This window comes from Pelodiscus sinensis, chromosome 5 (genome assembly GCF_052426305.1).
Source record: "Pelodiscus sinensis isolate ZL-2025 chromosome 5, ASM5242630v1, whole genome shotgun sequence".
Lineage (NCBI taxonomy): Eukaryota > Metazoa > Chordata > Testudines > Trionychidae > Pelodiscus > Pelodiscus sinensis.
Genome location: NC_143056.1, coordinates 59,053,145 through 59,076,483, shown reverse-complemented (window position 1 = coordinate 59,076,483; position 23,339 = coordinate 59,053,145). Strand labels below are relative to the sequence as shown.

Below are 23,339 nucleotides of genomic sequence, written 5' to 3'. Positions count from 1 at the left end.
TCAGGCCACACCTGCATAGAAAATACAATGCAGGAGACAGAAAAGACAGAGTTTAAACTATTCTTACATCCTGAAACCGCATTCTCCCATCTTCAGAATCTTGCTATGTATATATAGCAAATCTTGGGGTGGGCATGCAAGGATTACTGATTGAAGCTTTGGGCCACAGCTGTCCTGTAACTATTCTCTTCAGCAGATGCATTATGTTACTTCATGCCTCTTTATTATTTCATTTCTTCCTGTCTGTCTTCATTCACGTTAAACATTCCTTTTCACATGAAACTGGTTTTCTTAGACTCATTCATAAGTGTATTTTCTCTAATATCCCATCTGTTAACTTGTGGCAGAAACATTAATAAATGGAAGCAGAGAGAAGTATAGTTTGGCCTATGCAGATGAAATTATTTCAAAAGTATTGCAATTCTGCAGTGGCTCATATTAAGAGAAAAACAGTTAACTAGTCACTTCAGCTTCTTCTAGATTATATTTGGAATTCAAACTCCTGCACTACAAAACTCCAGACATTGTGCCTTATGTTGAGACTCTTCTAAAAGGTGTTTGCTTGCTGTTCTTACCAGGCACGCTGCTAACCCTCAATCAAAGCTAGTGCCCTTGGGATTTATTGATTTAGTGGCATTTAACAGATATGAGAATTAATATGTTTTGCTTTTGAGAGTGAGGTTTAAATTCATTCAAAACAGGCATTTTATGTGACTGAAAATTCAATCTGTTTTTCTACAGAGAATTTTTTAACAACGGGTGTTTTTTCTTTAATCAGTTGACTTCACTGCACTGAAACACTGTAGTTTTATGTCAGCCTAGGAGCACAAAACAGCTACACTGAAATGATAATGTAGCTGGTGATGTTGTCTAACTATGCTGCTACTTTGGTTGGTTTCTACAAAAATTACAGAGATTTCACATTTTTTATTGTTGTTTCTAAAATGTAACAAACACATAACAGATTATATTTAGATCCATAGCTTCCACCAGTTTAAAATGCAGATATCCTAAAAAATGTCCTAAGCGACGTGAAGCAGTAATAGAGAAAATAATTGGAAGCCAGATAAAGTAATTCACAAAAAAACTTCAGGAAGTACAACAAGGATTGCATATATCTCACTTCTAGAGGAATATTGCATCTGATGTGCTTATTGAGTTATAGTGTCTTGGGCAGGAAGGCTTTTCTATCTTACACTCTGTCTCGGTATTTTACAAGAAGGATTATTATAGCAGCTGCTGGCCAGGAGATTAGAGATTTTCTTTTCTCATTAAGCTACTAAGAAAGTTTTGCTGTCTTTTATAGGCTGCTTAAGTATGTATCCCTCATGCTGCATCCAAGGTAGATGTAAAGTTAACCACGAAGATGGTGCTCCTCATGCTCAGAATAAAGAATAAGCATGCAATTTCATTTTCTGTCTGTTCCAGTGGTACAGGAATGCAAAGATAAATCCATCTTTCCTATTACCTGTTGCTATCTCTTCTTCCCTCCCCTAAACTCTTCTCATTAGCTTTCCCATGTTTCTGTCTCTTTTGCTTTTCCTTATATATTTTTTTATTGTCTGTTTTCATCCACCATCATAAAGATGCAGACTTCCTGAGTTCCGGGGGATATTGGACTCCTTCCCCCACCCCCACTTCTATCCCTGCTTCCCACGCCTCTTCTTTTCTCAAATTCCCATGCCGAGCCTCTTCCTGCCCCGTTTCATCTGACCCTCTGCCTCTTCTTGTCCCAGCTCCTTCCACACCCCTCAGTGCCTCCTGCACGCTGCTGAATACCTGGTCACCAGCAGGTGGGAGACACTGATGAGGGACGGGGAGGATCTGATTGCTAGGGCCACCAGTGATCCCACTATTATTTTCTGTAGCTGCATCAGCCCCGAGCACCTAAACAGTCAGCACTTATGCACCATCATTAAAGGTTTTCAGTTATCGGATACCTCTTTTTGAGGGAGCAGTGATTATTTGCTGGACTTCAGATCTGCTGAGTCAGTCTTACGGGATGCAGCAATTAAAGGTACTCACTAAGAAGAGATGGTGTTTCTGACAATGTCAGTCCAGTATATTAGTATTATAGGGATAGAAGCCATAGTAGTAAGTTAATTATAGAGATAGAAGTCTATTATAGAGATAGGAGCCGTATTTAATTATTAAACTTTGATTAGCAAACAATTCTAAAAGAGAATTTTCAAGCTGTATCATAAATTTCAATATTGTTACATTGTACCAGATTTGAAAGTGGCAAATAATAGCTTTAAAAAAAACCTACAGAATGCCATGTACTGTCCCAAATTTTTGCCTCCTGACTATATGGGAGAGGACTGATCTAATTTCTAAGTAACCAACAATAAAATTGCACAGAAAAACACAAAACAAAACAAAAAACCTGGAAGAATAAACAAAAGATTACATGAAGATATTGCTACAATACATGATGCTTCTTCCATGCATTTATCTTAACCACTAAAAAATCAGTTGGCAGCAAAAGCACTGGCTTACCAATATACAAATTTAGCAAATCTCAGTGTACTAGAAATATTCCCTCAATATTTTACATTTATATACCATGTATTAAAATTATTTATAGCCATTAGGTAGATTAACATTTATCAATTACCACAGCTGAGAGCTTTTACTGAAGTATTTCTTACTTTAGCTTCTGAAGTAGGTTCCAAAAAGCACAGGCGATTCCCAAGTCCCTCAGCTGCCAGGCAGAACTTTCGTTGTTCTTTCTGAATGTTGGCAACACACTGAAGTACTACTTCATCATCCTGTTGAGAAACACAAGGATGAGTGAGAAAAAGTAAAATACCGATAAGGGTTTCCAGTTATGACACAAGCTACATTATTACTAAACTGGAATTTTGCATCTGTTTAAATTTTTCAATAATGTTGTATCTGTGAGCATCCCAGGATATGAGAAAGAAAAGGTGGGTGAGACAATATCATTTATTGGACCAACTTCTGTTGGTGAAAAGGAGCAGCTTTCAAGCTTTACCGAGTTGTTCTTCTGGTATTATATCACCCACCTTGTCCGTGTATTTAAAGACAGTCATATATCCATATTTTCAAATATGGCAGTATTAGACCATAAGGACTTTAATTATATAGCTACTTGTAATCAGGGATCAGGTTAGGCAAAAGTTGTAATACATCATGTTTGTATAGTGCTGAATTGTTTTGGAAGTTTATTTCTGTCATTTTATTTTCCTCATCTACAGTTTTAGAATTTGTATTTGTAACAGGAGATAAACAGTACTTTGCTATTAGTCTAAGTGAATAGTGCAAAAAAGGAGAAAAATGAAACCAAGTTTCTGTCTAGCACTAGAAAAAATGAGCAACTTGGAATCTGTCCTCATTTTAAATTATGAAGACAGAGCTAATTCCATCCACGCTAAAGCTTACTTAGCTAACAAAATAATCTGAGTCCTTAACATGTCTGAGTTTGAGACACAACTTTGGGCCAAGTTAGGTTCAGTGGGGGCAAATGACCAAAGTCCACAGGTAAGTGAAAACATGGAGCCCTGGGAGAAGGTTCAGAAATTTTTGGGGGGAGGGGAAGAGGGGGTAGGGAGGGAACACAGGCTTTAATAGTAGGGACAAAGAAGAGATAAGATAGATCTTGGGGGAAAAATCAAATCAGTATCTTAAATGTCTGCATATGAATGCAAGAAGTATGGGGAATAAGCAGAAAGAACTCATAATGCTAGTAAATAAATACAATTATGACAAAGTTGGCATCGCATACTGGTGGGATAATATACAACTGGAATATTGGTATAGAAGGATACAGTTTGCTCAGGTAGGCGGGGGGAAAGGGAAGAGATATTGCCTTATGCATAAAAAAATATATACACTTGGACTGAGGTTGAGATTGAAGTAGGACAGACTTATTAAGGGTCTCTAGGTAATGATAAAAGGGGTAAAAACAAGGGTGATGTGATGGTAGGGGTTTACTGTAGGCCACCTAAGAATAAGTAGTGAATAAAGCTTTTTAAACAAATTCATCCAAAGCACAGGACATGGTGGTGATGGTGGACTTCAACTATCCAGATATCTGTTGGGAAAATTATACACCAAGGCACAGATTATCCAAAAACTTCTTTTGGAATGTATTAGAGACCAGCAGTGAAAGGAACTTAACATTTCTTACAGGTACTGTCCTATTACAATCTGGGTCCCTGCCAGCTATTTAAATAGTTCCTCACAGGCTTTTCCTGCAGCTCAGCCAGCTCTCATCAAAGCTCCGCACTTAGGTGTGCCCGCATAGTTTCACCACTGTTGGAGACATTTTTTTTTATATTTCAGAAGTTAGACAAAGATACTAGAGGAAGGCTGTTCCCAAACTCATTTTAACAAACAAGGAGGAATGGGTTGAGAATTTGAAAGTGGAAGGCAGCTCAGGTGAAAGTGATTGGAATAATGAATTCTACTATTTCATAAGGAATGGTAGAAAGGAGAAGAGCAAAACAAAGACAATGGCTTTCAGAAGGGAAGACTTATGCAAATTTAGGGAGTTGGTAAGTAAGATTCCTTGGGAAGCAATTCTAAGAGGAAAAATAATTGAAGACAGTTGTAAGTTTTTCAGAGAGACTTTATTAAGGGCTCAAGAACAAACTATTCAACTGCATAGGAAAGATAGGAGGTATGTCAAGAGACCACCCTGGCTTAAATTGAATGATCTAAAAATCAAAAAGGAGTCCTACAAAAAGAAGAAACTAGGTCAAATTACAAAGGATGAATATAAACAAATAACACAAGAACGTATGGGCAAAATTAGAAAGGCCATTGCACAAAATTAAATTAAACTAGCTAGAGCAGGCCTGGGCAAAATATCCTCTGTGGGCTGGATCCAGCCCACCAAGCCACCAGATCCAGTCGCAGATGCAGTAGGGAAGTCTCTGGCAGATTTCCTGCCTGCCTCCCACACAGGCTGAGAAAAGCTGCTGAAGGGTTTTATTTGAACAGCTGTGAGCCTTTCCACGCAGCTTCCGCTACAATACATTCCCAGTGCAGGGGCGGAGCCACGCCTTCTCAGAGAATGACAGAGGCCCAGGCCACTTTGAGTTCACAGGCCCCAGCCCTAGGCCCCTGATGTATCTAACTTCCCATCCACAGGGTCATACTAAAACCAAAAAAAATTTATGACAATTAACACTTGAGACATGTATTAATTAACAGTTAAATCAGTATACCAATAATACATTAAAAATGTAACTTTAATTGTGAGTTTCGACTGCAAGCAAAACTCTTTATTTTAGGAACACTTTTCTGGCTTTGTTGTTTGCAAACTCATAATTGAAGAAAAATCTAATTTACGTGCAACATCACTGTTAATGTTAAGCATTGCTAGCCCATTGAAATGCTCTTGTCCCATTGCAGAATGATGATAGTTCTTTACTTGTTTTAACATGCTGATTGTGCGTTCACCTGAAGCCACTGATACAGGGAGACTGACAAAAATATGTAATGCAATTATGATATTAGGAAATACAGCTGACATCCTGAAATAAAATATTTCTTGAAGCAGTTCTTTTGGCATGCAGGTCGATTTAAAGTTGGTAGAATGTATACATTTCAGGAAGCTGATCTCGTCACAGAGATCTCTTGAAGTTTTGTCATTGTATCTTCATTGAAACTATTCAGCTGCTGAATATAAATCTTCATCCCTGAGTTCTCTGAGCTCCTAAAGGGATCCAAAAAGGGTAAAAAATTTTTGCAGACACTCAAATCAACATGTAAGACTAGATTTGAGGGAGTCAATCACAACAAAAACCCAAACCCATTGACTCAATAGTGCCTTTCTGCATCAGACTGACACGTTAGGCTGTGATTGGTGGAAACCTCATGTGAAATGTCAATACCCTGTGCTACTAATTTGGATTCAGAAAGGATTGTGTTCCATTGATCATGAATATTTGGAATCATATATATAGTAGCCCAATGTCTGTGAGTCTGTAACGCTGACATACATGGCCCTGCCCCCAGGCTTTATACGTCAGCGCCCCGCCCCTCTTCCCGTCCTGCTGTGGCGGCTCGGCTGAGTGCTGCGCCGCTCAGCTGGGCCGCGGCAGGGGAGCAAGCAGTGCAAGCAGCTGTTTGGGCTCCCCCACAGCGGGAGGAGGAGAGGGGGCAGGGCGGTGATTTAACCGCCCCCGCCCCCGGCCATGTACGTCACCACCCCGCCCTCCTCCCTCGAGGCAGCCTGGCTGAGCAGGCAGCACTCAGCCGAGTGCCATGGTGGAAGGGGAAGGGAGATGGGGGAGAGACGGAGGGGAGAGAGAGGCAGGAGGAGGAGGAGAAGAGAAAAGGAGAGTGAGAGGCAGGAGCGGGAGAAGAGAAAGAAAGAGACAGAGAGAGAGAGGCAGAAGGCGAGAGAGGCAGGAGGCAGAGGAGAGCTGAGAGAGAGAGGGGAAGGCAGTAGGAGGAGACAGAGAGAGTGAAAGAGATGGAGCGAGAGACCGGAGGCTCAGGAGAGAAGACCAACGTGGAGGAGAGATCTGAAAATCCCATCTTATGACAGGCTAATTGTCTAGTATCTTTAAGAAGCTATTCAGTGTTATCGCTCTCAACACCTAATGTAGCATTGCGTACTTCAATTACAAGATTAGTTTCGTAGATAATTTTTAGCAGCTTCATCCACATGGATATTACAATGCATTCAAATTTGGATGCATACTTCTGAATTGACTTAAGCTCTGTGCAAGCCTGTGCTGCAGGTAAGAGATTCAAGCTCACTTAAAGCCTTTCTCACAGAGTCAAAATGCTGTGTGACTGGTTTAACACCATCAATTTATGCTGACCATCTCGTTGTCAACATGCCATGAAGGGAAACAGGCAGAAGTTGCTTCAGAATTTTTCACCGTTTGAGGACTGTTACTAAAGAACTTGTACAATTGCTGAATTGTTCCTAAGTATGTGATTGTGCTGAACCATGGAAGGAAGCAATCAACGCCAACAAGATTTAGTGTGTGGTTACCACAACTGGAGAAAATACAGTTTGGATTTTATTCAAGAATGACTGCTTATACTCCGTTGTATTTCCTAGCCATATTAGGTCCATTGTCATAGGCTTGGCCAAAGCAGACCTGAAAATGTAATTTGAAGCCTTCCAAAATTTCTAATACATGAGTGGCGATTTCTTTTTCAAATTTTTCATCAAACAAAATGAATCGTTCTTCAATTGAAACCTTTGAACTTCCTACAATTTTAACATATCGAACAACTGAGGTCATCTGTTCTTTATGAGAACAGTCTGGAGTTGCATCAATAATAATTGAAAAGTACTTTGCATGTTGTATCTCTTCAAGAACTGTTGTTTGAACAAATGTCCCACACAGTTCAATAAACTCGATTTGTATTCTGGTAGACAGATAATGGACTTGCATGTGTTGTCCGCTCTCTTATGATTCACAAACATGTTTACCATGACCTGATAAAATGAGTCTTACTTGCTAAAAAGCTCAAGCATACCAAGAACGTTTCTATTTGTAGGGTCACCAATATGATGACTGGCACCAAACAAAGCCAATCCCAATTCAGGAAGAAAAAGAATGATATTCAATATGTGCTCAAGGAGTTTTTTTTCCAGTTATCGGTTAGTGTTTATTTCACTCAGAAGTAAGTTTTCAATTGAACTGTCTTTGAACTTCCTCCAACCTCTACTGATGCTCCAACCAGAAAAATGAAACCGGCTACAGAGTACAGAGCCTGCTTTTCCATGCTCCAGCAGAGCCAGTCTCTTGTGTAGATATTTCCATTTAGAAGAGTTTGTGTCAGCAGACGAGTGGGAAAAGCATGATTTTCTGCATCTTTTGATATATTACTTAGAATCTGAAAGCAACTAACTTTGAGAAACAACGGCATTTGAGCAACATTTTTCTTATCAAGTGCAATATCAGGTTTGATGCCACTGTTACACTGTGTCCTTTGCTAGTCCTATGTTCTTGCTCATGCTGCACAGCATCTCCAAGGTCCTCATTTTCTGCCTGCACAGTCTCTAAATTGAGCGTAGACTCTGCATCTTTCGCTACTGTTGGTATTTCTGTATCTTGATTAATGACCTCCTCATTTTGAGGCAGTGGCATTGAAGTGTCATTTGTGGGTTCAAAGTTTTCATCATCAGAACTGGATGAAACTGTCAATGTGGTCACCGTCTAATGGTTGAGGCAGCTTTTCTGTGAGAAATGATGCAATTGGCTTTAAACTCTTAACTACAGCTTCACTCTGTTGTTTTCGCTGTCTCTTACTTGTGCCACTTTCAAATTTCCGCTTCATTTTTATAAAGGAGTTCTTTTAAAACACAGTAACACACAATACATTAATTTTCTAAAGGCTTCTGGTTATACAAAATTGTAATTGTATATACTTCACAATGAATATTATTAATAACTGTTTGGGGGTGTTATTTACTACGGCCCTTGTAGCCTTATTTCAAAGTATTGAAATTTCATCTCCTGTGTTTCAGTTATTAAATTCCTCTAATAACTGGTGTGACATTATGAATACGAACACGGGGTGATTGCCATATTAGATATAAAGTTTATTTAGCAACTAGAATTAAAAGTTTATCATCACAAAAAAAAGCCTTTAAAGGTTAATCTAAAACTGGACGAAGAGGCAGCTTACAGCTGAGCCTGATATGGTTATTATATACACAAGAAAAAAAGAACATGAAAATCTCCTATGCAGAGATGTACATCTAATTTAAAGGTTAAACTCACTGTCAGAACAAGCAAAATCACTTTACAGTAACAGAATTAATAATTTTGAAAACTTCTAAACTGTGTGAAGACTGTAAACAATATTTCATAATGTACAATCACTAATCACAGAGGCTACTCCAGTCACACAGATGAAAACTTACATGTGACCGAATAATTACTGAAGGCCCAAGCTCCCACAATGATTTAGATCAATTTTTGCAGGTAGATATAGCTTCTTTTGTTGTCTCTGTTATAACTGCAGGGTGTATAGTAAATGGAAATGACTTGGTAGGAAAATGTCAAAATCTGAGGCCCCTTTGTTTCCTGAGGCCTGAGCCAAATGGCCCTCCTGGCCCCCTCTCTGATGGGGCCTGGGCAGAGCAGGCAGGGAGTCTGGTCAAGAAGGTTGCTGGCTGGGATTCAAGCAGGTAAGTCTCCTAGCCAGAGCCTGCCTCTGGCATCCCCTACCCTCTGCTCCCCTCCTGGCCCGATAGTCCCCCTCCCACCCTCCAGATCCTGCATCCCAATCCCCCGCCCCAGGTGACCGCTCCTCCTGTCCCACATCACAACCCATACCCTTTGCTCCCTCCTACACCCACATCCCCTCCCAGATTCTGCACCCCAATCTCTTGCCCCAGGTCACAGCACAAACCCTTCTATCACCTCCTGCACCCTAGTCCCCTTCCCCAGGTCATCAACCCCTCTTGTCCATGGTCACAACCCAAACCTCTGCACCCTAGTCTCTTAACTGAGGTCACAGAACTGCCTCCATCTTAACATCCTTCCAGACTCCACACCCACTTCTGCACTCCACTCCCTTCTGCAAGCTCCCTTCTGCACCCATCCTCCATCCCAGACCCCGTACCTCCCACCATTAATATGGAAGTGTGCTCCCTTGACCACTTTCCAAATTCTTGGTGTGCCCTCTCCCCCCCATCAAAAATGATTGCCCACCCCTGAACTAGAGTCATTAAGGATAGCAAGAAAACATTGTACAGGTTGGACTTCCCTGTTCTGGCACACTCAGAACTTGACTGCTCCTTGAATGAGGGAATTTACTCGAACAGAGGAGGCCCCCTGCCACCAGCTCTCCAGCCCGCCATCAGATCTGCTTCTGCCCTGGCTGGTGACTCTGCCGATGGCCCCAGTTAGCCTGCCTGCTGGGTGGCCCCACTGCCCTGGCCCCTTACTCCAGCCAGGCTGCCACATAGCTCCCAGCTCAGCAGGGCTTCCAGCTGCCAGCCCTCCTGTTGCCTAGCTCCTGACCACCGGGGCTCTCTGGAGTGGCAACATCCATTGGACCATGGATGTTGCTGCTCCAGAGAATCCTGGCTTACAGAGGTGCAACCTGTACAAATATATTAGAAGCAAGAGAAAGACCAAGGAACAGATAGGCCTCTTGCTCAATGAAGAGGGAAAAAGAACAACAGAAAATGTGGAAACTGCAGAGGTACTTAATAACTTCTTTGTGTAAGTTTTCACCAAGAAGGCAGGTGGTAATTGAACACCTAAGTTAGTGACTGCCAGTGAAAATGGGTTAAGTTCAGAAGCTATAACAGGGAAAGAAAAAGAAACATTATTTAGACATGCTAGATGCCTTTGAGTCTCTAGGGCCTGATGAAATGCATCCTAAAATACTCAAGGAGTTGACTAAATAAGGATTTTAATTGTCTAACACACTACAAAGGCAATTTCTCTTCTTTTGATATTCATATCTCCACACCAAATGCTATGAATGAGCCACTTGAGCCCTGATTTGGTTAACCTCATTAACACAACATATATACCCCTGCCTCTGTAACTTCCACACCAATTCATCTGATGAAGTTGGTTTTACTCACAAAAACTTATGTCCTCAAAAAACTGTTTGTCTCTAAGGGTATGTCTACACTACCCCGCTAGTTCGAACTAGCGGGGTAATGTATGCATACCACACTTGCTAATGAAGCCCGGGATTTGAATTTCCCGGGCTTCATTAGCATAAGCGGGGAGCCGCCATTTTTAAATCCCCGCTGCTTCGAACCCCGTGTAGCGCGGCTACACGGGGCTCGAACTAGGTAGTTCGGACTAGGGTCCTATTCCGAACTACCGTTACTCCTCGTGAAACGAGGTGTACCGGTAGTTCGGAATAGGCACCCTAGTCCGAACTACCTAGTTCGAGCCCCGTGTAGCCGCGCTACACGGGGTTCGAAGCAGCGGGGATTTAAAAATGGCGGCTCCCCGCTTATGCTAATGAAGCCCGGGAAATTCAAATCCCGGGCTTCATTAGCAAGTGCGGTATGCATACATTACCCTCCTAGTTCGAACTAGGAGGGTAGTGTAGACATACCCTCAGGTGCCACAGGACTCCATGTTGTTTTTGCAGATACAGACTAACACAGATACCTCTCTAAGATTATACTATATTTACAACAGACCATTTGGTAGTTGATGACAGTCCTATAGTTAGTTTTGTGTATCACCAGTCGCACAGCTTGTTAAGTGGTACAGAATGCATGTTCAGCAATTTTCATTTCCAAGTTTTCTTTCCCTAGAACATATTGCATTGCCCAGTGGGAGACAAGCAGCATATTTAAGGCCATATTACCTTCCTTTCTTTTTTCCGCAACCCTCTCCCATAATACCAGCTGTAAGATATTCTTCCCCCCATAGCCCTCAAATTCTTTAGGGCAGATATGGTTGCTGGTTTCTTCAATTAAAAAAAATATTCTACCATGCAATAGATCAAAGGGTATATGATCAATAACTGAGAAGAACATCTATTTCTACTAAAAGTTGGAGAAAGAAGTAGTAAGATACAAAATGAAAATAAAGAGTTTCATCATTTTCCTCTTAGCATACTCTTATATCCGTCCTCTACCATATGTACCCTTAAAGTCAAAATCAAACTAGCTTAGAAACTAAAATGTCCAATATCCAGCATTAGAATAAAATTGACTTTTGACACAAACTATGTTCATCACTAACTTGACTGTTAATACTTTTTTTTGTAGGGGTGGGGGGGTTATAGGTATCTAACTAAAGTCACCATAGAAAAGGGCACAAATTGTTTATTTGACCTGAAGGTAATAAAATTCAATGTAAAACACAATTATTGAAGGCCCGAACCAGGATTTATTGGGACCAGGACAAGATTTCAAAGTGGGTCTCAGCCACAAGTAGGTCCCATTCTCCCTCGCCTTCCTAAATCTACTACTCACAGATCATACCTGACTGTCCATCAATCTTATTTCTAGAGGCTCCCCTTTGTTGGTTTTAATGCATCATCTTGTCCAACTCAACACACACGCTCTTTATTCTACTTTAATTTGCTTCAGCATTTGACCGGCATGAAAAGCTATACAAATGTTACTCAAGTGTAAGACAGACTGTGTTACTCAGATCTCTATTGGAGGTCAGTATGATTTCCCCAGGATGGGATACAGCACCAGAAAAATTGCCATTGTAATTTCTCTCCTTTATTAAAAGATCACATTCTCATACAGCTAATGTACTGTGCACTTTATATATGGATAAACTCCAACTGGCAATGAATAAGGATATAAAGCATATAAAAGCCTATGAGAAAGAAAATGCTAACTGTCTTAAGAATAAGGAAGATATGATTACAGATGGCTAAAACCCTCCAGCTTGCCTAAATTAATATACCAACTGTAATAAAACTTGAATGCAAAAGGTGCAAATGTTGAAGTCTGAGAACAATTTTGTATAGGCAACAGCTCTGCATGGCTTTAATATAGAAAAATAGAAAGAGGGACAGAATCAAACTAGTCAGAGTACTTTTTCACTCAGTATGACATACCATCTCTCTCTCTGTGGGTGATAAATGACTTAGCTGTAGACCAATTTCACACCTTCTGGCATTAGGCGAACATCATATACAAAATTCTGTGACCCATACATCCTCAGATTTGCAACACCAAAGGAGGAAATTGGCCAAGGATGACTCGAGACAGCCAATGTGTATTCCATTTAAATGGATGGAAGTTTAGGCATTTCTGCTCTAAAAATATAAAATTATTTAAAAAAAACCCTTAGCACTACCGTTCCAAGAAAAATAATCAGTAATATATTTCACTTCTATTACTATGCTCTCTCTCAACAGGCATGGTTGATTTGTTCTTGTCATTCTAACTATGTAAGCCTCACAGAACAATTTTTCAGAAACATCATGAGCTCCCATTTGCCCTAAAAATATGATTTTGACCAAACAAGGTTTTATGAAACTTTTAGACCAAAAGATGTTTTTATTTTTATTCCTCTGTAGCAGCTTAATTCTAGAGGCTGTCTTGTTAAGATGACATTATATCAATTAACTGGATTTTGAGCACTATAAAATCAATTTTGATTTTGTTTCCCATATGAACTTTTATTACACAGCTTTATGATCTAGACATTACAATTTTCAGTAAAATATCAATGGGGCCTCATTTTGTAGGCTTTTAAAATGAATGTGAACATAAAAATGCTTAAAATATGGAATGCAATCAAACAAACTAGGCTAGGAGAGTAATATGTTTGTATTTGCTTGCTATCATATTAATGGGATTCAGTTGAACTTTGCAGGCACCTTGAATTGGGTAAACAAGGCTAATGCAAGAGTGATGTAAAAGAATAATACAGTTTAGAATTAGTTCTGCAATATGCAAAATTCATACGTAGAAATGAAATTCTTTAGAAGTAGCAGCTATTTAGCCAATACTTATTATTTAGTATTTTTGACAGCCAGCTGATCTCTGTTTTATTGCACACTATTTCCTTGAAAATTAAAATGCCGTGTTCATCAAATTTTCAATAATTTTATTGATGTAAATCTTGAAATTGGAAATCATTAAAAATTAATGAAAAACAAGCACATGTTGCAACATTTGCAATGGTGTGCCACCTTTGCTACAGTGTGCAAGTGCCTGAGAATCTGAAAATGCAAATTGTGCCGCTTGAAGAATTGGTCAGCTTCAAAGAACACCGAAAACATTACATTTGATTTTTAAATCTATTTCAGTTTTTTATCTATATAGTGTAATTATTTCTAATGTTGGACTAAATCACATCCCCTTGTGATCCAGGTATAGAAGAACCCTGTTCCACATGGGAGATGGATTCAACTTCCTCCTCAGCATAGTCTCTCCATTACCACCTGACCTTGCCAGGCAGTACATCCACAAATCTGGAGTATCTGCTTAAGAAGGTAAAGACAGAAAGAAACTGAGGGTTTGGTGTATAGCCAAAGCTGAGACTCCATCATATTTTTCATTTGTAGACCTTACCAACAAAGATCCCCAACATACAATTGCAAACAGTGGGAGTAGGTGGGCAGAAGAGGATCTACCAGCTACCAGAAGACCGGGGTCTGAACTGTCGTGGGGGGCATAGTGCTTCCTGTGATTGCTAGAAAACTATCAGGTTTGGTGTCTGGTTATAACTTCATTTTCTAGGGAGTGTTCTTGCTTAGTACTCTAATGACACTACTGAGGGGGATCTCTGTGAAAGATTCTTCGGGGAATTTCCACACAAGCACCCCCACCAATGGGATTTAATATGGCCTGCACAATAGGTAAGACAAACTGTTTTCAAAACCTAGGACTGAAATAAGGGTTGGGGACATAAAATTTATAAATCAGTATTAGATAAACAGATTAATTTCATGTTTTACCATAGATAATATTTGGAGACATATATGATTGCAACTCAGTTTCTTATAAGGACTGCCTGAATCCTGTTTCTGATGCAATACTGTAGATACAAAATTAATGTATGAAATTAATTTTGTGTGTTGCCAACACTTGATAGATTAACATATTTAATTTTGCACTAATTGTGTATATTCGTAGATTATAGTGATATACACTCATGAGATCTATATTAATATTATGAATGTTTACATACAGTCACAGGCTGGCTGACCCTTTAAGACTAGCTGGACTCAGACTTCCTATGATGGGGCAATCCAGTAACCATTAGGGACTCCAGCTAAAGGTGTGAGGGCATTTTAATTACAGTAACTGACACCAGTGGGTGAGGGATTAAGGAAAGACTATATAAACAGAGAAGCGAGTTGTGCCCATGAAAGCTCGTGATACTATCTATATTTTGTTAGTCTCTAAAGTGCTGGAGGACCATTCACTGTTTTTTAAAGTTTTTTCAGTTACAGACTAACACAGCTATGCCTCAGACTATATAAACAGAGGTGAGCACTCAGAGCAGTGAAGGCAACAGTCAGGTACAGCTGGGGAGTGCTGCTGGAGATAACCAATATGAACCAGCTGGAGCTGGACTCCTATGAGAAGCAGCCTAAGGCTTTGAGGGGTGGCCTGATAGTTTAGAGAGATTGTAGTCCATTAAAAAGGGTCCTGGGAAATCCCATGACTCTAAAGGGAGGAGAGCTGGAGGGGTAATCAGAAAGGCCGAGGTTTTATATTTGGCTAGGGACAACTAAAGATAGACTCAGGGAGAAGAAATTGTTGTTTGTGCAGCCTGAGGTTAGAAAGAGAATGAAAGAGGTTGAATATGAATCAACAACGCACTCTGATCCCAGAAAGAGGGAATTGTGACTTACTGACAGATGGAAGAGAGAGATTGTGCTTAAGTTATTACATGTTAATAAATTAATTCCTGGGATATTGTCATGTATCGAAGAGCTCAGGGAAGAAGAAAAATGGAGGATAGATGCTGCTGAATGGCCTGAAACCAGTCTGCATGTGAAGGAGTGATGTCATCGCTCACCCTTCTCTCTGCTCAGTCTGACATACTGACCGTTCATTGTCAGGTAGTACGGGGTCGCCCCAGGCTTTACCTTCACCCAGCCGATACTAGCTCTTTGCTAGTCTCTTCTCTTATGTGGCTAAACCCCCTTTAGGGCAGCCTGCACATGGCGGGGGTAGTCAGGAGGGCCCGGACCTGCCCTCTCTTATGGGCCCCAGCCCAGGGCCCTAAGGACAGATTCCACTTGGGTCCTGTCCAACTGCTGGAGCTCCTGGCTGTAACTCACCAGTCTGTGGGCTACCTTCAAGGAGGCTCCGCCCTGGGCTATTTCTTACCCCTATGTAGGGTCAAAGAAGGATAGTTCTCCTCCTTATCCCTCCGCTCCTTTTAATCTCTTCCCTCTGGCCCCCTTACTCCTTCCTGCCTTTTCCTAGCTCTCCAACCTTCCTCCTCCTTTTTCTCCTCCTCCTCTTTTTAAACATGGTGCCAGGCCCCACTGGTGCCCCTCCCCCTGATGTCGGGAATGCATGCTCTCTCTGACATCGGGGATGCACATTCCCCAAGGGCACGCCCTCTTTTGTGGGTGTCATCCTCCCCCTCCTCCAGGATGCAGCACCTGCAGTTTGCCAGCCCTTGCGCCACTTAGCCAAGCCATGCCTTGGGAGCAAGCTGCGCAAATGACAGCTTTAACTCCACTCTCCCTGTGCAATACGGGGATCGGCGTGGTCCTAGTGCGGTGCAGGTTGACACCGCCACTGCAGGGTGATGCTGCCCCATCACACTACAAATATATATATGGACATATATATTTATATATACACACTAGAAGACTTACTTGGCATTTCCCTGGTCCTTCAGGACAGGGGACTGGCAATGTGGGGGATGTGGTGGGGGCGGGCAGGAGGCTGGGGACATGGTGGGATACAGGAATCAGGTTGGGGGGTTAAGGAGGGGCTCAGAGCTGGGGCTGGAGATGTGGAGGAGTGTGAGAGAGGAGGTTGGGAGGTGGGGGGGAGGAGGGTCCCATCCAGCCAGGCTTTCTCTCTCCTCACACAGCACTGTGGCCAAGAGCTGGGGGGAAGGGTTTGCGCAAGGGGCTACTTACCCGGTCCTGTGCCGGACAAGCTGATGAGACCCAGCATGAGCTGGCCACTCCTGATGGTGCAGCTGCCCCCATTGGTCATTCTGCAGTATAGCTACCCCCAGTGGCCACTCTCAGTATCATGTCCCTCCTCTCTGTGCCCCTCCCTTTCATTGTTACGGAAAAACAGACCTATTCCCAACACATTCCATTTTCCTGGCACAACCAAACCTTGGCCTTACTTTAAGTTAGGGTAAGAAGAAGCTGCATAACAAATTTCTAGTTCCAATATTCCAGATTTCCTGTGTTATGATTCTATGAAATGTGGTGGTCCTAGCTCTTGCTGTCTAGGAGGAGTTCCTGAACAGACTCATGGACAGACAGACACTCATTCCTAAAATATATAGTAGGTTTGGACATGATAGCTGTTGACATATGGCTGGCTCTGTGCAATCCAAAGGAATAATTGCAGCTAGAGCTCTCCTCAGATACCCAGAAACCAAGAGATGACTAATTTGAGTTCCCAGGTGCTTAAATAGACAATACAGTGAAACAAGTGTTGAAAGACTATCTCCAGTCCCTATGATAAACAGAAACCAATATGCCCAAATTAAAAATCCCTGTTCAGAACCTAAGAAGATCTTCAGGTGGAAATTCTTGATATGAATAAAAGCCTGTATCAGAAGGAAAAATACATACTGGGGACCAGACTGCCAAACAATTGAAGTTTCAGGGATAGAGTTAGAAATTAACTTAAAGAATATTTATTGATACCAGTTGGTTACAGTTTTGTTATATTCAAAACTCAAGCCAGGTTTCCACTATTGATGAATATAACCCAATTTAAAGCAAATCTGGACTATTTTAAAGTGTTATATTAAAATTATATGTAGCTTGCAATTTCCAGAGGGTCTATTGAAGTCACAGTCTCAATGTGAAAATAGAGGAACAAGATCCACCCCCAACAATATGGGAAATCTTTTTTTTTCCACATTTTGTTTGGAAACAAAATTGCCACATTTCTCTCAGCTGTAGTTAGAATAAATACAATGTTTAGAGCAGGTACCATAAGTCTTGTCCATAATTCTCCATTGATCAAAGATTAGCTGCTGGAACCCCCGAGACTCATCCACATGTTGATGATTCATCACTGTTAGTAACATATTCAAGGTTAGTACATTTAAAAAAAAAAGCCAAAAAAGCTATTTTGTTTTCAATAGACAAATAAAAGAGAGATCTAAAGCTTGAAAGTGGAGACATCCTTCCACAGTCCCCTCTCCATTCTCCCCACTGTGAGACTGATAAAAATGGTCTATGGGTCCCATCACAATATGGGTTCAGAGAATACATACTCCTGCCTGCACTGATGTGTGGGGGGGAAACCAATCATCTTCTGTTGATCTCTAGGGGCGAATACAAATGCATATAAATGAGCTGCCTGCCTGTCTCCCCCCGAGCAAAAATCTGTGTGTTCTTTATACTCTCCTCTTAACACACTCATGATAGAAAGGCAGCAAGTCATTAAAACCTGGATGAAGAAATTGTTCCTGGCCCATTTTCAGAACAAGATTTCATTGTATCTTACAGGAGTAGGTAGGAAGGAGTAGGTAGGTGAGCGTGAAGATCCCTTTTACCTCCCTTAGGTGCTAAAGGGAATTGTAATTATAGTTTGAAGATTGAGAAGTTTAACCCCTAATCGAGCTCCATCATCACTTTAAGTCCGATTCCTGGTCTCAATCAGTGAGCCAGGAACGTTGGTCCCCTGCTGGTTATATGCACCCCTGTTCTTCTGGTGTAGTGATCCACCACCCAATTCTAATATACAGAATAGCAGTCTGGGAAGACCCTCACATTTTGGGGCAAAGAAAGGAACTGAGCAGTCATAGCAGATATATGGTAACGCCTTAGAGCCGTGGTCATCAACCGTCGATCGTGAGGCCTTGACCCGTCCATCTCGAGGCATTCCGGGCTCCCCATTTCACTCACCCTCAAAAAGCCCCATTACCTACCTCCAGCAACAATGGAGGTAGTGGCGGCTTCCCGCTAGGTGGACGGAAGTCCTGAGCTGTGCATCACTTCCGGGGGTTCCGGAAATGCGCTGGCTGCTTCTTTGCCCCAGGTCTATGGCGTTCTGGGAGCTTATTGGGGTAGTCCCCAGAGGTGCACTCTGGGATTCCCTGCTCCGCAGGCGGGGGGAGTCGGGCCCAGAGGGGGCGCATGCCAGCGGCTTCCCTGCTCTGTGGGAGGCGCGCGCTGGCTCCACAGGAGGCGTAACAGGGCTTCCCTCCTCTGCAGGGTGGGAGAGTCCTGGGAGGGGGCGGGTGCAGGGGACTCTGTCCCCACTGGCACCCTGCCTCTGCTGCAGAACCCTGTCCCCTGCCCTCCCGGCACCCTGTCCCCTCTCCCCGGCCGCAGAACCCTGTCCCCACAGGCACCCTGTCCCCTGCCTCCTGCTGCAGAACCCTGTCCCGTCCCCTGCCCTCCTGGCACCCTGTTCCCTCTCTCCTGCCCCCAGCAATAGAACCCTGCCCCCACTGGCACCCTGTCCTCTGTCCCAGCACCCTTCCCCAATACCATGTCCCCTGCTCCCACCAGCACAGTTGGGGCCACATTAGTGAGACTTGGGGGGTTTTGGGTGAGTTTTTTTTCCATCTCATTTGTGTGGCCCCAATTGACTTTTGTGGGTCAGTGACCCCTGACTTAAAACAGGTTCCCCGTCCTTCTCATAAATGAAGACAATGCAGAAACTTTGTGTGTTTGACATAGTATTTTATTTAAAAATGAAGCCTGGCCAACAAACCCCAATTGGGGCAAAACCCCCATCTGACCACAGCACCATAACACTCCTGGCACCCCCTTTTCCCCCAGACCCTGAATCTGAGCCTATCATACACTGGAACCCCTTGCTCTGAGCCCCTTACATACCTCAACCCAAATTCCTGCACCCTCACAGCCACAAGTCTGTGGCTTGCTTAGTACCCCAACCCTCCATCTGACCACAACACTGCGCAGCCTGGAGCCCCCTCTCTGAGCCAGCATCCCCTTCTCCACCTCTTCCTGCATCCAGATTTCCTCCCAGAGCTCGCACCTCTCACCCCTTCCCACACCCAAATCCCTCATTCCCACCCCAGAGCCTACACATCCTGTCTCAAACCAGCGAGGGTACGGCTAGACTACAGGAGTTCTTCTGGATTCCAGAGATACCCCAGAAAAACTGTGGGCTACGTCTACATTGGCCCCTTCTCTGGAAGAGGCGTGTTAATTTCCAACTTCAGAATAGGGAAATCCGCGGGGGATTTAAATATCCCCCGCGGGATTTAAATAAACATGGCCGCCGCTTTTTTTCCGGCTTGGGGAAAAGCCGGAAAAAAGCGTCTCGACTGGCACGATCCTCCGGAATAAAGCCCTTTTCCGGAGGATCTCTTATTCCTACTTCAAAGAACTATGCCTCCACTGTGGTCTCGAAAGTACTTTGAAGTAGGAATAAGAGATCCTCAGGAAAAGGGCTTTATTCCGGAGGATCGCGCCAGTCTAGACGCTTTTTTCCGGCTTTTCCCCAAGCCGGAAAAAAAGCGGCGGCCATGTTTATTTAAATCCCGCGGGGGATATTTAAATCCCCCGCGGATTTCCCTATTCTGAAGTTGGAAATTAACACGCCTATTCCGGAGAAGGCGCCAATGTAGATGTAGCCCTACTGTATCCAGGGATGTGTTTGTTCTTCCACTTTTTTAAGTGGAAGAGCAAACATGCTCTTTCAGTCACCCCTATATTCCTCTTCCAAAAGAAAACTGAACCAAATATCAGAAAAACTTCTTCCTACAGAAGAATTGAAAAAAAAAGAAGCAGTATAAGGATTGGGGATAGCAAGTGATGGAGAGGAGGAGAATAGAGAGGGTGGGGCGGTGCTTCAAGGGAGGGGCGGGGTCTTGAGGGAAGGATGGGGTGGTAGATCTTGGCTTGTTCTGTCATTTAAAAAGTGATCTTGGGTGTAAAAAGGCTGGAGACCACTGCCTTAGAGGAAGGTAGGAAGGATTCTTCTGCCTTCAGAAGAGAACTATGCCTCCACTGTGGTCTTGAAAGCTTCGTAAGTTATTCTAAGGGTTTTAATGATCCACCATAGGAATAAAAATATTAGACATATGACTGAAGCCACTGTCTGATAAATGTGCAAAGATTGTGCCCATATATGGGTGCGCAAATACACACACAGAATAAGGTCCATGAAACAGCAGTTTCAGAAGAACAAGAGTTGTATACTAAATAAATGTATATGCCTTTGTTCCACTCTGCAAAGTGTTACAGAAAAGCAATGTGTTGGTTGTACAAGATGATTTAATTAAAATATGCATGACAATATGTATTTCACTTAGGGCTGACTATACATGAAAGAGGGCCAACATTCAGTATTTAGAATTTAGAAAACAACAATCAAAATGAAGCTAGAGTCTTATAATCTAGAGCATCTAACATCTTGAAACTTGTCAACATTGCTTCCAAACATAGTAATTACCTCATAGGACCTGTACTAAGACACCACAGAGATGGGCATGGTGTAAGTGTTCGGACAGATTAGATCTTGGATTACTTGCTGATCCGTAATAAAAAAATTCGGATCTACCATTTCATTCACCCATCCAGTCTCTAAGGGGAGGATAGGACTACCCTTAGTTTAAAATCAGCATCACTAGCACAAAACACATAACATATTCAAGTTACAACTACACTGCAAGTGGAAAGAAAGGATTTTATAGCTTCTCCCTAATATGAAGTGCGTCTGTTTGTGGCACATGAAGCAATCATAATCTATTGAGTCTACTCCTAGATTGTTCAGGGAATCCTGAGGATAAACAGCGGCACAATTACAGTACCAAACAACTTCCATGTTGGAATCCTACAATAATCCTCTACCCCCAAGCAGAAAAAAAATTCCCTAAACATGCTGCCAAAATGTCCTCCTATACTCAATCACAATCTCATCAGCTCAGGGAAACCTGAACTGCATTATCAGACCATGTTCCTAACATATAAATTACTAATTATTGTTAATCTACAAGGTCTACCATATCTTATTAAAGAGGCCTGAAATAGCTACTACACTATACAAGTCATTTTATAGCCTTCAGTGTATTAAATACTTTGGAAATCATGGGAGAATGGACTGTTTGTCTACTTCTATGTCTGATTTTTAGTGGATGGAGAGATGAAAATACAGCAAAAAAATAAAAATTTACACTACAGAAACTACGAAACCTGGATCAATTCCCTGCTACAGGGACTACAACTGTAAAAATGAGTGGTATACCTACATTATTTATTAGAAAATATATTTATGTTATTACTGAATTGACACAAAAAAGCTATCTAATCAACAACTGGAAGAAAGCCTATCTTGTATTCTAGATTTGCATGCACAGAACACATTAACTAAGAATGCCTTACACAATAAAAAGCCACTTAAAAAGAATGTACTGACCCTGAACTGAATTGGAGAACTCTACAGTGAATAAGCAGCTCAAATGAAGCATTCCAAACTGAAATCACTTTACTGTGCCTTAAGTAGAGATAAAACAAAATACAGGACTATGTAGCACTTTAAAGACTAACAAGATGGTTTATTAGATGATGAGCTTTCGTGGGCCAGACCCACTTCCTCAGATCAAGTAGTGGACGAAAATAGTCACAACCATATATACCAAAGGATACAATTAAAAAAAAAGAACACATATGAAAAGAACAAATCACATTTCAGAACAGAAGGGGAATGCACGGGGGGGGGAGGGGGGAGGAAGGTAAATGTCTGTGAGTTAATGATATTAGAGGTGGGGAAGAGTAGATGTCTGAGAGTTAATGGTATTAGAGGTGATAATTGGGGAAGCTATCTTTGTAATGGGTAAGGTAGTTGTTCAGCCCCCCGCGGAGAGTGTCGAATTTTAGCATGAATGCCAGTTCAGAGGATTCCCTTTCAAGTGCAGATTTGAAAGTCTTCTGAAGTAGGATGCATGTGATTAGGTAATTGAGAAAGTGTCCTTTCTGGTTGAAATGGCAAGAAACTGTTTTTTCTTTGTGATCCTGTCTAATGTCTGTTTTGTGGGCATTGATTCTTTGGCGAAGTGTCTGAGACGTTTGTCCAATGTACATAGCAGACGGTCACTTTCGGCACAGGATAGCATAGATTATATTTCTGGATGCGCAGGAATATGTATTCTTGATCTTATAACTCACTTGGTTAGGCCCAATAATGGTGTCAGCAGAGTGACTATGTGGACAAAGCTGGCAACGGGGTTTGTTGCAAGGGAAAGTACCAGGGTTGGTATTAGTGTGGTATGTCCTGTGGTTGTTGGTAAGAATCATCTTGAGGTTAGGTGGTTGTCTATAGAAGACTATGGGTCTGTCTCCCAGAGCTTCTTGGAGTTTAGTGTCCTGTTCCAGTATAGGCTGTAATTTACTGATAATGTGTTGGGCAGGTTTAAGCTGGGAGCTGTAGGTGATGAGAACTTTGAAGATATGAATGTATCAAACTTGAATAATCGTGTTATTATCATTATTTGTCCTTCCTAACCACTCTCCCTTTTTGCTTATTATCCTCATTTGTTATCTCCAATGGGAAAGTTCTTTTGGGAAGGAACTTAATCTTTTACTTGTTCTGTAAAGGTGCGTCTACACTATACCTGTAGCTTGAAATAAGCTACACAGTTTGAGCTATGCAAATTGTGTCATTTATTTCCAGTGTATTTCGAAATATTCTGTGTCTACACAGCCAAATTTCTAAATAAACCGTTATTCCAAAACATTCTTTAATTATTGTGAAGGAGGTTTACAGAGATATGGAATTGTGACCCCATTATTGCATG

The 23,339-nt window shown here is 41.9% G+C and overlaps 1 protein-coding gene across 22 annotated transcripts in view; it reads right to left on the bottom strand.

Moving 5' to 3' along the window:
• The window catches only part of RYR3 (ryanodine receptor 3), a 522,680-nt gene that overhangs the window by 422,788 nt on the left and 76,553 nt on the right, over positions 1–23,339 (bottom strand). For all 22 annotated transcript variants that reach the window (XM_025189447.3, XM_075927047.2, XM_075927048.2 and 19 more), the window contains exon 2: positions 2,652–2,771. In XM_025189447.3, coding sequence (XP_025045232.1) covers positions 2,652–2,771 — 120 coding nt within the window. The remainder of the gene's footprint in view (positions 1–2,651; positions 2,772–23,339) is intronic.